Source organism: Diaphorina citri, unplaced genomic scaffold (genome assembly GCF_000475195.1).
Source record: "Diaphorina citri unplaced genomic scaffold, Diaci psyllid genome assembly version 1.1 scaffold1411, whole genome shotgun sequence".
NCBI classification, from domain to species: Eukaryota; Metazoa; Arthropoda; class Insecta; order Hemiptera; family Psyllidae; genus Diaphorina; species Diaphorina citri.
In genome coordinates, this window is record NW_007378837.1 from 26155 (window position 1) to 40716 (window position 14562).

Consider the following 14562-nt stretch of genomic DNA (forward strand, 5'->3'; position numbering starts at 1 on the left):
TGGAAAAAAGAAATAACACAGGTCAAGTATTGTAACAGAGAAACCCTGGAAGATGTAAGAATGAAGTGGAAAAAAGAAATAACACAGGTCAAGTATTGTAACAGAAGACTTAAAATTATTTATTTTCATGGTAAAAAACTTTTACATATTTATATGATTTATATGACAGAGCATGACAAGAAATTCTGAGCTTGACTTTTATGTACCTTCAATTTATTTTTTGCTACCGAATCCATCAAAATAACAGAGCATGACAAGAAATTCTGAGCTTGACTTTTATGTACCTTCAATTTATTTTTTGCTACCGAATCCATCAAAATATGATTAATTTTTAAAGTCGAAAAATTACAAGGTAAATGTATACTATAAACATTAAAAATAAAATAATAAGCGTGAAAAAATTGAAAACAAACGAAAAATAAAAATCTAAAGAAGAAAAAATTCAGAAAAAAAATTGCGAGAGGTTTTTTCAAGCTTCCCAGACCTGTCCAGCATGAAGGTTCCCACCCGACTCCCACCCTCGGCACCTAACTTTGGTAGCACATATGATTAATTTTTAAAGTCGAAAAATTACAAGGTAAATTTATACTATAAACATTAAAAATAAAATAATAAGCGTGAAAAAATTGAAAACTTAAACGAAAAATAAAAATTTAAAGAAGAAAAAATTCAGAAAAAAAAATGCGAGAGGTTTTTTCAAGCTTCCCAGACCTGTCCAGCATGAAGGTTCCCACCCGACTCCCACCCTCGGCACCTAACTTTGGTAGCACAACTTCGGATTTCAGAAAGAGGAGGAGTCAAGTCAGAATGCAGTAGAGGGGGAAACTTTCTCCTATACTGCTTCTAAGCTCAAAGTTCCAACGCATGCGTAGGAGACATTTCCCCCACTCTTGATTCTGATTTGGCTTCTCCTCTTTCTGAACTTTTCAGAGTACTACCAAAGTTAGGTTCCGAGGGTGGTCACTGGTTAGGGTTAGATGTTCTCCTCCCTGTTTATAGCCCCACAGCTAGAACGCCCACCATTGGTATGTTGGTTATATTACACTCAAGAGTAAAAAATAAAGTTATCAAAATCACCATATTTTTTACCTGTGCCGAAATATCGGTTCGTGCGTTTCCGGATATCTTCGACGTTGTCCGCCTCCTCAGCCCACTCCAATACTAAACGTCTACCGTACAGATGTGTACTCTGACATAGCGCCTTCATGGCTCTCTGCAAGCAAGGACATTGATAGATTAGTCATAGTAATAGAAGTTGGGGGAAAAGCTCACGTAAGTGAGAAAGAAACTGCCACATCAAATGAAGCAAAATAAATAAAATAAAAAATAGCCAGCCTAGTTAGCTTGGTTGGTAGCGCGTCTGCCTTGTAAGCGCTAGGCCGCGCATTGATAGATTAGTTATGGTAATAGGAGTTGGGAGAAAAGCTCACGTAAGTGAGAAAGAACCTGCCACTTCAAATGAAGCAAAATAAATAAAATAAAAAATAGCCAGCCTAGTTAGCTTGGTTGGTAGCGCGTCTGCCTTGTAAGCGCTAGGCCGCGTATTGATAGATTAGTCATGGTAATAGGAGTTGGGGGAAAAGCTCACGTAAGTGAGAAAGAACCTGCCACATCAAATGAAGCAAAATAAATAAAAAATAGCCAGCCTAGTTAGCTTGGTTGGTAGTGCGTCTGCCTTGTAAGCGCTAGGCCGCGGGTTCGATTCCCGCCCGGGACGGATTTTATCCTGATGGGATGTTCGTTCTCGAAACGGCTGGCTTTCTCCTATCCTGTCTTCCTTCAGTCTTCGATTTCGGGACGATAAGACCTTAGCAGTTACAGTTCCCTCTATCAAACCCTCCCATCTTTCTCTCTGACTCTTTTCCTCTTTCTCTCTCCCTCCCTCTTTTCGTCTTTCCTCTCCTTCTCTTATTAAACCCTCTATAAAACAAATAATAACTGAAAACAAAAAGAAATTCTATCCTACCTTGGCTTCATTCTTGGTAATGAACTCGACAAATCCGAAGCCCCTATGCAGGCCAGATCCGACCATTTTCTTGGGCAACCGCACAAACTTGAGCTCCCCGAATGCCTTGAACAGTTCTTCTACTTCTGATTGTTTTGCTTGGAATGGAATATTACGGACGAGTATTTTAGAGCCTGTCTGTTTGGCGACGTTGGATGATTTTCGTTTCACTGTGGTGGCTTCCGATCTGAGAAAGAAAATAATACACACGTACGAATTGTCATTTATCGATCAACCCCTTTACCTGGGCTCGGATTTTCTAGATACCTAAAAAGTTAGAACATTTTTCCATTTTTCTTCGTCAATATTATGAGTCAGTCAATCTCAATGAAATATTTCTTTTTCTTTTTATACAATGAGAAGCTAGCCTAATTAGTAGTTAGCTTGGAAGGTAACGCGTCTACCTTGTAAGCGGTAGGTCTAGGGGTTGATTAACGCCCGGGCATGATTTTATCCTAAACAGATAAGGTTCTTCCTCCTATCCCATTTCCTTTTCTCTTCGATTTTGGCACGATGAGACTTTAGAAGTCCCTGTATCAAGCCTAATGAAAAAAAAAAATAATAATAATAAATGTAAATGCAATTTCTTTGTGTTATTATGTCACAACTTTTGTGCTCACTGCAGCATTGTAGGATTTTTCCCAATACATATCTCTCAATAATCCTAACAACCAATGCTTGATGAAGTCACTGTTCTTCCAATCATCATCACTACCAATGGACTCGTGCACAAGTACACCAAAATCAATATAGAGAAGTTGAAACTCTTTATCTACAACATATCCTAGTTCAGATTAGGTGTGTACGACATTTATGCATCTCAGGAATTCTAACAGGTTTTCTACTGAGTCATGGTCATCTTCTAATGAAGGCGTTTGAACTGATTTGGCACTCGAATTTCTCTCGTTTGCAGGTGATTCTCAAGCCAGACAAGAGCACCATTACCGAGCCCCATCATATCTGGCCTTCACTGAGTGACGATGAATGGATCAAGGTGGAAGTGCAACTCAAGGACCTCATTCTGGCTGACTATGGCAAGAGCCGGCAATCCTTCTCTAGAATTTGATGTAAATGTCTAGGATTTTGTAACCTATTTTTTTTACCATTACCCTTACATCACTCCCCGATATATATTTCTGAAAATGTTTATATTTGAACCTCATCCTCTACTGAAAGCGTGTGGGCTAAGATTAAATATCCTGCCTTCTTTGAAAATGTACAGTTACCCTTATCTCAAAGTGAGAGAAAAAATGTTACTGTGGTATACCTATTTGTAGTTTGAAACCCTGGAAGATGTAAGAATGAAGTGGAAAAAAGAAATAACACAGGTCAAGTATTGTAACAGAAGACTTCTTAATTAGATAAATGGTGATTGCTTGCTCTATTCTTCATCTTGTTCCATATTATATTTGTCCACATCAATATCAGCCAATCCCTTCTTACTTTTCTTTCCACCAGGTGCATCTGAAACAAAATAGGATGACATTACTAGCAACCTCCGTGCTATCTGGGTTTCTATCACACTAGGTTTACACGCTGGCCCCGGCTTCGATTCCCGGCCGAGTCAAATTTCATTTCGAACTCTCGGCTTGATATTCCACTAGAACAAAATCATCTGCTTCAATAATGATGTTAAAGTGGACACATTTATTGTTGTTGTAGCGGCTTCAGCTGTGGCCCAATGGTGATGGCAGAATAAAGGAAATACATCTTTTATTTATCTGCCATACACCGGGTGATGGTCTCTAGCCATGTTTAATTGACTCGTCCTGAACCGCAGTCAACCATCGCGCATCATGTGGACTTGTGTTTTTACTTTAAAAGCAGAGAGAACCCTTTGAAAAGCTGCCAGCTAACTAGGCTGATCACTGGTTAGGGTTAGATGTTCTCCTCCCTGTTGATAGCCCCACAGCTAGAACGCCCACCATTGGTATGTTGGTTATATTACACTCAATTGTTGTTGTAGCGGCTTCAGCTGTGGCCGAATGGTGATGGCAGAATAAAGGAAATACATCATTTATTTATCTGCCATACACCGGGGTGATGGTCTCTAGCCATGTTTAATTGACTCGTCCTGAACCGCAGTCAACCATCGCGCATCATGTGGACTTGTGTTTTTACTTTAATCTATTCCAATGTGTCACTTATATTCTATTTTCCAATCCATTCCAGGCCCCGGTATCGACGAAGGCAGCTCTATCTATTCCAATGTGTCACTTATATTCTATTTTCCAATCCATTCCAGGCCCCGGTATCGACGAAGGCAGCTCTTACAAGACCAAGAAAGCCAAGGAGTTGAAGAAGATAGCCGGCCATGTTCACACCTGGAACTCTCTATTCCTCGGCACTAACGCTATTGCTGAAGCTATGGCAGAAACGTATAATGCTACTAAAGCGGAGGTGCTTACAGGCAGTGGCGCAGCTACGAGACTTGCTATGGGAGAGACGGAAATAGTGGAAAAGACCAGGGCTTTCCTAGAGGAGAATGGGGTTCAGGTGAGGTTTTTAGAATCTTTTTATTAACCTGTTTTTTAAGAGAGAAATTTAAGAAAAATAGTTTCTTTTGTGTTTTTTGCGGGATTCACTCAGCCTCGTGAGGAAAATAAGTATGTAATATAAATGCGCATAACGACCGATGCCGGCATGGTAGGTAATACATTGGATCTTAGGATTATTGAGATTTTTCAAAAATCTTCGAATGCTGCAGTGAGCACCAAAGTTGTGGTATAATAACATTAAGAAAAGGCCTTTATTTTATTTATTTCTTTATTAATCTTCAATCTCTCTCGTCTTATGTTCACAGTTAGACGCATTCAATCAAGTGGTAGAGGCGCGGTCTAAACGTATCATTCTCGTCAAGAACCTCCCCTACCGCACCCTACCTACTGATCTCAAGGCCCTGTTTGAACCGTTTGGTGACTTGGGCCGAGTACTGGTGCCTCCCTATGGAATTACGGGCCTGGTAGAGTTTCTACAGAAGAATCAAGCCAAGGCCGCTTTCAATAGCCTGGCTTATACTAAGTTCAAAGAGGTAAGATGTCAAAGAGATTCTTTTTTTAAGAGTTTTGATATAAGGAACTGTGACTACTGAGGTCTTATCATTCCAAAATTGAAGAGAAGAAAGACAGAGTAGATTTTTTAAATAGGTTTGATAGAGGGACTTGTAACTGCTAAGGTCTTATCGTCCCACAAGCGAAGAGAAGGAAGGCAGGATAGGAGAAAGCCAGCCATTTCGAGAACGAACAATATCCGTTCGGGATAAAATCCACTCTGGGCGGGAATCGAATCCGCGGCCTTGCGCTTACAAGACAGACGCGTTACTAACCAAGCTAACTAAGCTGGCATATAGGTTTTTCGAGTAAGTTTTTCAGTTCACAGAACCACTAATTCACAGTTTCTAATTTCCATCATACCTATTCTGTTCAACAGGTACCACTCTATTTGGAATGGGCTCCGACGGCCTAGCGCTTACAAGACAGACGCGCTACCAACCAAGCTAACTAAGCTGGCATATAGGTTTTTCGAGTAAGTTCTACTTACAGTTCACAGAACCACTAATTCACAGTTTCTAATTTCCATCATACCTATTCTGTTCAACAGGTACCACTCTATTTGGAATGGGCTCCGGAGGGCGTGTTTGCAGAAGCGAAGGAGAAGTCCAAAGGAAAAGAAAAGGAGAAAAATGAAGAAGGCGAAGGAGAGGAAGAAAAGAAGGAGAACACGGCTGAAGAAGACAATCAACAGGGTGTACCAGAAGTGGAAGAGAATGTGGAGGAAGATGAGGAGAGAGAACCGGAGCCTGACACTACCCTGTATATTAAGAATTTGAATTTCAACTCTACGGAAGATTCGATACGAAGGGTAAGCGGATTTTTTTTTTTTTTTTTCTTCTTTTCTTTAAGGATCGTGCCGAAATAGAAGAAAGGAAAGACAGGATAGGTGAAAGCCAGTCGTTCCGAGAACGAACGGGAACCGAACTACTATGTCCAAAATAAAAAATAAAAACTTGCGAGTACAGGGTTACCAAATCTGTAAGTACTACATCATCGTATCTCCCCCCTTCAAACACAAAGCTTCAGAAAATAATCGATTTTATAATATAAGATTTGTGCCACACTGTACGAGTAAAAAAGGGCGCCTTCGGATTGGCTCGAAGATTTTCGCACCTGTGATATCCAGTTTTTTTTTTACTCTAGCCAGAGTATAGTGAGTAGTGACCTAGCGCTTACAAGGTAGGCACGCTATTTTACAAGCTAACTAGTCTGGCGATCGGCAAGATAATACCATGTTTTCTCTGCCTTATTTTGTTTTTTCTGTACTTTATTTTCTTACTCCTCATTTCTCCTTTGTTTTTCTCAGCACTTCAAAAAGTGCGGTCCCATCGCCTCGGTGACCGTGGCCCGTAAGAAAGACCCGAAGAGCCCGGGCCAGTTCTTGTCCATGATGTTTACAATATTTACTCACTCTAAATTCCTATTGGACCGTTTCAGCTCAATCTGATGCTCATCGAGGCTGGAGTTCTGCAACACCTTGAGTGCCTGGTTGAGAGACTCCCGGGTGTAGAACTGTACAAACCCGTACCCCATGGACAAGAACTGGCCCGGGCTCTTCGGGTCTTTCTTACGGGCCACGGTCACCGAGGCGATGGGACCGCACTTTTTGAAGTGCTGAAAAAAGAAACAGAAACGAGGACTATTAATAAATTTATTTAATTTAGACATCAATTCTTAAACATAACTCAAGTAGATAAGAAAGGAGGAGTAAGAAAATGAGGCCGAGAAAAAAACAAAGAATAATACCATGCCGATTACAATCTTGCCTATCGCCAGCCTACTTATGTAGCTTGTAAGATGGCGTGCTTGCCTTGTAAGTGCCAGGTCACTATACTCTGTCCAGAGTAAAAAAAAAAAAAAAACTGAATGCGAAAACTTTTGAACCAATCAGAAGACGCCTTTTCTCACTCGTACAATGTGGCTCAAATAAAACTGGTTATTTTTTGAAGATGTGTGTGTGTATTTGTGTTTTACTTTGAACATAGTATTCGGTTCCCATTAGTTTTGGAACTACTACATAGCTTTTACCTATCCTGTCCTCCCTCTTTCTTCAATTTCGGACAAAAAAAAAAAAAAAAAAAAAAAAAAATCCGCTTACCCTTCGTATCGAATCTTCCGTAGAGTTGAAATTCAAATTCTTAATATACAGGGTAGTGTCAGGCTCCGGTTCTCTCTCCTCATCTTCCTCCACATTCTCTTCCACTTCTGGTACACCCTGTTGATTGTCTTCTTCAGCCGTGTTCTCCTTCTTTTCTTCCTCTCCTTCTTCGCCTTCTTCTTCGTTTTTCTCCTTTTCTTTTCCTTTGGACTTCTCCTTCGCTTCTGCAAACACGCCCTCCGGAGCCCATTCCAAATAGAGTGGTACCTGTTGAACAGAATAGGTATGATGGAAATTAGAAACTGTGAATTAGTGGTTCTGTGAACTGTAAGTAGAACTTACTCGAAAAACCTATATGCCAGCTTAGTTAGCTTGGTTAGTAACGCGTCTGTCTTGTAAGCGCAAGGCCGCGGATTCGATTCCCGCCCAGAGTGGATTTTATCCCGAACGGATATTGTTCGTTCTCGAAATGGCTGGCTTTCTCCTATCCTGCCTTCCTTCTCTTCGCTTGTGGGACGGTAAGACCTTAGCAGTTACAAGTCCCTCTATCAAACCTATTTAAAAAATCTACTCTGTCTTTCTTCTCTTCAATTTTGGAATGATAAGACCTCAGTAGTCACAGTTCCTTATATCAAAACTCTTAAAAAAAGAATCTCTTTGACATCTTACCTCTTTGAACTTAGTATAAGCCAGGCTATTGAAAGCGGCCTTGGCTTGATTCTTCTGTAGGAACTCTACCAGGCCCGTAATTCCATAGGGAGGCACCAGTACTCGGCCCAAGTCACCAAACGGTTCAAACAGGGCCTTGAGATCAGTAGGTAGGGTGCGGTAGGGGAGGTTCTTGACGAGAATGATACGTTTAGACCGCGCCTCTACCACTTGATTGAATGCGTCTAGCTGTGAACATAGGACGAGAGAGATTGAAGATTAATAAAGAAATAAATAAAATAAAGGCCTTTTCTTAAAAATCTCAACAAACCTCACTGTTTAACTTGATATTCACTTTCTTTTCCTTAAGTTTCTTACAATATCGCACCAAATTTTCCTATAACTTTCAGTTTTCCTTCACATACCTCTGTGTATCTAACTTTTCGTGTAGGTAACCAACTTTCTGCCGTTTTCACTATAACTTTCTTCTAGAAAAATCCATCACTTGTGCAATCTTCAGAGGCAAATAGAATATCACTATCACTAATTCACTAAGCATTTATACCTACTTTCCGCTCAGAAATGCAACAGTGGACTTTACCGTCAACTAATTGGAAAAGCAATATGGGTGCCTCCGATGGGTTCGAAATGAAATTTACTCTTTGAAAATAAATTATGGTAAATTTATTGATATCTATAAATATAAATTTTAAATAAAATTTCTTGCCTAACTATCACGTCAAGTTCACGGATAAGACACCTGTTTGCAATTGAATCAAAAAATAAATACCTAATCTAAACAAATAAAAAAGTTTAATCATAGGTAGGTATAACTTGTAAATAAATAGGTAGGTATAGGTAACTTCCTACCTACTGGACATAGCAGGACCGAAATTATGTGTACCTAGGTATAGGTACTTGCATTTTTTTTTTTTTTTTTTTGAGAGAGGTTTGATAGAGGGACCTGTAACAAAGGAGGTGTTATCGTTTCGAAATGCACGAGAGAATTACTTTTTTTTTAGTACCTACCAAAGGTTTTTAAGACAGAGGAGGGCAAGGAATTAATAATATTAAAGAAAAAAAGTGTTACCTGAGAGTGTTAAATGTGTTTCACTCACCATTTCCTTCATTCTCCTTAGGTTTGCCCGGTATCAAATGTAGCATTCTACCCAGAAACACTGTACCGTCCAAATGTTGATAGGCTTGGGTTGCATGCTCAGGCATCAGGAAGGTGACCAGGGCAAAACCCTTAGTCTTATCCGTCTCCTTGTCTATCGGTAGTATTACCTCAGCCAGTGGTCCTGAAAATGGGAATAAAATACTGGTATTTATAACTTATAACTATTCTGTACCAAATACATAACACCTTGTTTAGACTGCGGGAGTAAAGGGACTTTTCAGTCTCATTCTGACAGTATAAACAGGGTATATTCTATTCTAAATACGAGTGAATCAGTGAATTGTAGAAAACTAGAAATAGTAATACTAATTATAGTATCTAGCAGTCAGCTTAGTTAGGTTGTATTTCTAGGTTCATTATCGGAACGGTCGACTTTAACCTATCCTGTCCTCATTTTCCCTTCGATTTCGGAACAATAAGAAGGAAATCAGTAGTTTTACAGTTTCTTCTATCAAACCTTTAAATAATAAAAATATAAAAAGGGGTATTCTCGGGAATCGAACTCAGGACCTCCCGAACTCCATCCGACTTACCATACTTCTCAAATAGTTTGGTCAAATCGTCTTCAGTCACCGTGTAGGATAGATTGCGAACAAATATCCGTCCCGACTCTGCGATGTCCTCAGCAAACTGGACGCTATCCTCCTGTGACTTCCAATGTTTGGCTTTGATATTCTCCATGCTGGCGTTATTGTTGTCGTCCGCAGCACCACTGTACTTGGCCGAATTGTCCTTCGAGTATTTGTAGATGTTCAGTTGTTTGCCTTCTGCAAAAATAAGTAAGGTACAAAAATAAATTTTGAAATGTATAAAAGGAGATGAAATCAATAGGGTGAGAACCAAGTTAAAACCAACAAACAAGGTTCGTTCTCGGAACGGCTGGCTTTCTATTATCCTGTCTTCCTTCTATCTTCTTCCTTAGCAGTTACAATTCACTCTATCAATATAAAACCTCTACAAAATGGAAGTTTTTTTTCTAGGGCAGTAAAAACCAAAATTTGACGAAACACTGCTGACTTTTCTTAGAAGTAGTTGCTTCAGCGAAATGGCCTGACATGACCTTAGCAGTTAAAGAGCAGTCCTGAATTTCCAAAAAGGGACATTTGCAAATCACTTACTCCAAAACGATTTATTCTTATTCAGGGCCTTGTTGCAGTTCTTCTCATCTTTGAATCCAATGTAAGCCATACCGAGGAACGTCGTTCTAACACTGGCCAATGGCAGAGGCTTGAAGTAGGCCTTCAGATCTTTCTTCTTTACGCCAGCAGGCAGGTTTTTCACCACTATAGTGTGGTACTGTCGCTTGTGTACGGGAGCTTTACTGACAGGAGGGACAGATGGGTCAGATGGAGCTGTGTCTTTGGATTTGGTTTTGAGCTTCAAGTACTAGAAATGGAATTAATATAAAAATGTAAAAAAGAAGAAAAAAAATCAGTTGAAAATTCGACTGCACAAAAGATAAAAATTGTCCTCCTTGTAAGACAGCAAGAATAAAGGGACTTTTCAGTCCTATGCTGGCAGTACAAACAAGGTACCTTTTTAGTCATCAGTTTAAGTATTTAAATTTACACACTGAAAAATAGTATAAATACAACTTACATATTTAGGGAAGGTGCTGAGACACACTTTGGTTTGGACAAGTACTTAAAAATGACATCTAAACGTGCCAATAATTTTTGAATAGTTTTTTTTTTCTTTTATAACCAAGAACTGTATTACCATAAAATAGATATTGCATATTGAACCAAATGATATTGAAGTATTTCAATTTGAACTCACCTCCATATCTGAGATATCAGCATGAGCTATCTGATTATTACTCTCATCTTCATTTTCTTCTTCTTTCTCTTCTCCATCTTTATTTGAGAGGGGCAATAGTTTGGACACATCTTTGCCATGCAGTTGCAGGAAGTCAGAGAATGTGGGGTCATCTTTATGCTGGAACAAAAGCAAACTACAGTTTATAGGTAATAAACTTGTAATAGCTAAGTAAGGGAAAGAATAGAGAACTTAAAGAAAAAAAAGCTTCTCTTTAATTCACAGTATTCTCCTAAAAAAAAAAAATAATAATAATAAAATAAAATAAAGAGCATGCTGTTCTGAGAAGAACCCTCCCTTATCTGTTGAAAATAAAATCCACCTCGGGTGAGAATCAAACCTTTGATCTAGCACTTACAACGCAGAAGTGGTACCTTCCAAGCTAATTGAGCTGGCAGATGTACATACATGTAATTGGGCACCTAACAAACTGGTGTTGACAAATAGAGAAAAAAAAATCAATACCTACTTAGTTAAGGTTAATGTAACTTCTTCTTTGCCTTTTCTCATGTTCAGATGGGGTCGGTGTTTGTCGTCGACCTCTCAATCAGCTTTAGAGTGATCGCTTTTAGACCAACTGGTTTTGGCTAAACAAAATTTTCTGAGTGGGATGCCCTTTGCACTCAACCTTTGCTATTGATATAGCATGAGGAAATTTGGACTAGTCTACTCCCTGTTTATAGTCCCCTAGCTGATCTACTCTGTTTATAGTCCCTCAGCGGAGTAGTGGTCAAAACGCTCGCCATGTAATCAGGGGGACATGGGTTCAATACCAGACGAGGTAATTTTATCAACATTGTGTGAGCTTTTTTACAATAGAGGAAGCCTAAGTACCGACCATTAATGAGGAAATAAAGCAATCTTATTTGGGAAATTCACTCTATCATTAACCTGCCTTGATGGTGTAGTGGTCAAGACGCTCGCCCGGTAAACAAGAGGGCATGGGTTCAATCCCAGCTATGGCATTATATCAATATTGAGAATGTAGCCATAATAATGGTAGTAGCCTGCTCTGATTTTCTAGATACCTAAAAAGTTAGAACATTTTTCTTCGTCAATATTATGAGTCAGTCAATCTCAATGAAATATTTCTTTTTCTTTTTACAATGAGAAGCTAGCCTAATTAGTAGTTAGCTTGGAAGGTAACGCGTCTACCTTGTAAGCGGGTAGGGCTAGGGTTTGATTAACGCCCGGGCATGATTTTATCCTAAACAGATAAGGTTCTTCCTCCTATCCCATTTCATTCTCTTCGATTCCCATCTCTCCCATTACTCCCATAGCACGATGAGACTTTAGAAGTCCAGTCCCTCTATCAAGCCTGATGAAATAATAATAATAACAGTACTGATAATAATAATATCTGTTGAAAATAAAATCCACCTCGGGTGAGAATCAAACCCTTGATCTAGCACTTACAACGCAGAAGTGGTACCTTCCAAGCTAATTGAGCTGGCAGATGTACATACATGTAATTGGGTACCTAACAAACTGGTGTTGACAAATAGAGAGAAAAAAATCAATACCTACTTAGTTAAGGTTAATGTAACTTCTTCTTCTTTGCCTTTTCCCATGTTCAGATGGGGTTGGTGTTTGTCGTTTTGGCTAAACAAAATTTTCCGAGTGGGATGCCCTTTGCACTCAACCTTCGCTATTGATATAGCATGAGGAAATTTGGACTAGTCTACTCCCTGTTTATAGTCCCCTAGCTGATCTACTCTGTTTATAGTCCCTCAGCCAGAGCTATTTCAAATTACCTTTTCTACAAGTTCATTGAGGAGGGGATCTACTGTTTTACTTTTGGACTTCTTTCCAGGTTTTGAATCTTTGGTGTGTTCTGGTTTCAAGTCCTGTTTTGGAGCTATGTTGTGAAGCTTCTGATAGGCTGAGCTGTCTGGAGCATACTTACTCCAAGATTTGGGTTTGGTGGTGTCACCTGGGAAAAGAAATGAGATCGGAAAATGATTAACACTTGTGATCAACTCTGAAGCTGGAAGTTGATAATATTGTTCAAAAACCTGGCTCCCATTCTAGAAGAAATTCATACTTTCCAAAAGTTATGCTCTTTGAATTCTATCTATTTAAATATAATAATATTGCATGGAACCTAAAAAAAAAAAAAAAAAAAAAAAAAAAAAAAAAAAAAAAAAAAAAAAAAACCGAATAACGAATTAGTTATTCTTCCCGAGGGAATAGAATCAAGAGACCAGTGGCAAATGTAAGAAAAAAATCTTTCCTGAAAATAAAGAAACTTCATTTACCTAGGTTATTCATTTATTTATCTTATCAATATTTCAAAGAGGGCTACTCATTTTTACAATTGTCCCTAAATTTGTGTTCTGAAGCGATGCAATATTGACATCAGTCCAAGGGGCATGTACCTGTGTTTCTAAGTACATAGTTTTGTTTTTTAAGGATAACATACTTATGACAAGCAGCCGGGTATATGGCTTACAAGAAATCTGCTTCATATTTCCTTGCAATGTCTTTCTCTATACCTAGATGTTAAAGCACACTAATTGAATACTGAGGGATCAAATCCGTAGAATCATCTCCCCTTCCCCCAAGGTAGTAATATGTAGCTTCTGGGAATGCAGCCCTGGTAACACAAGCTCTTTGAATTCTATCTATAGGAAGGTATTGTTTTTGGTCTAATTTTTTTTAGCTTTAATTATGGTTGCTTAAACTACACTTTCATTGTAAAAAAAAAAAAAAAGTGTTAAGGTAGGCAGGTAACCTTACCAAGATTTGAACATTTTTCCACTTTTATTCTTGAGCTAAATACATAGGTGTTGTTGAAATAATCCAAAGCAGCCTGTGCTTGATCTTCTCGATGATATCCAATGAATGCAAATCTGCGGAACTTTCCTTCGGTTGTATATTTGAGTTGAACATCTGTCACTGTTCCTTTCTCCTCAAACTTTGCCTTAAGTTGTTCCTGGGTTATCTGAAACAGATGATAGTGTAAAGATACTTACATCAAAAAAGGAGATTTAATATTATGATTGGTGCAAAAAATAGCTGGGATTTGACTTTTTGAAACATAAATTACTCTGGTACTTATTACTATGGATTAGGCATTTCAAGATCATTAAAATCTCAAGATCCAGTTCAAATTATTAGATGTAGAAGAGGATTTTAGCAAGGCCTTGCCAAATACTTACAGTTCTTGGGAGATTTTTCACCACTATTCTTGACATTTCAGAATTTTATTTTAAAGCATTTCATAGAGAAAAGGTTTTAATTTACGAGCACAGGGTAAAAGTTTTAATCTAAGAGCTCAGGAATCTCAGGATACTGGATTTTATTGAAATCATGAATAAAATTTCCAACAAATTTCGCACATGTTTTGCTAAAATATTTTTTGAAGAAATTTTGAATTTTGGCGCTTCTGCTGTTGATTTTCTTGAAAAAATCATCAACCAATCAAATCATTTGGTAACAGAAATACTCTCTTTTCATTGGTCACTATATGAGAGAAGTTAACGCTGTTTTTCAAACGAAAATTTCCAAAAAGAAAACGGCGCTAACTTGTACCGTAAGTTAAGTATACCAAGGTTGTAAGATATACCTACCTACTATGGAACATAGAACTGTTGCTTTTCGGTAAAAAATATAAATACCTACCTACCTAACAGGTAACAGGTCGATTCCTACCTACCTACGTAAAAAGTTATGGAAAATCCCTAAATCTGAGGTCAAAACTCCCAACAGATAGAATAAGAACCAAAAGGCAAAAGTATTCTTGTTCATAGCACATTGC

The 14562-nt window shown here is 38.5% G+C and overlaps 1 protein-coding gene across 1 annotated transcript; it reads right to left on the reverse strand.

Annotated features, from left to right (window-relative positions):
• Positions 1-847: 847 nt before the first annotated feature.
• Positions 848-14150, reverse strand: LOC103515767 (probable RNA-binding protein 19). Its single transcript, XM_026828366.1, has 12 exons — positions 13964-14150; positions 13542-13746; positions 12557-12735; positions 10764-10922; positions 10103-10370; positions 9518-9751; positions 8923-9105; positions 7826-8070; positions 7157-7423; positions 6470-6672; positions 1967-2192; positions 848-1213 (listed from the first exon to the last, which is right to left on the reverse strand). Exons 1-12 carry the CDS (start codon positions 13997-13999, stop codon positions 1046-1048), a joined length of 2373 nt encoding a protein of 790 aa, XP_026684167.1. The 5' UTR covers positions 14000-14150; the 3' UTR covers positions 848-1045.
• Positions 14151-14562: the final 412 nt, after the last annotated feature.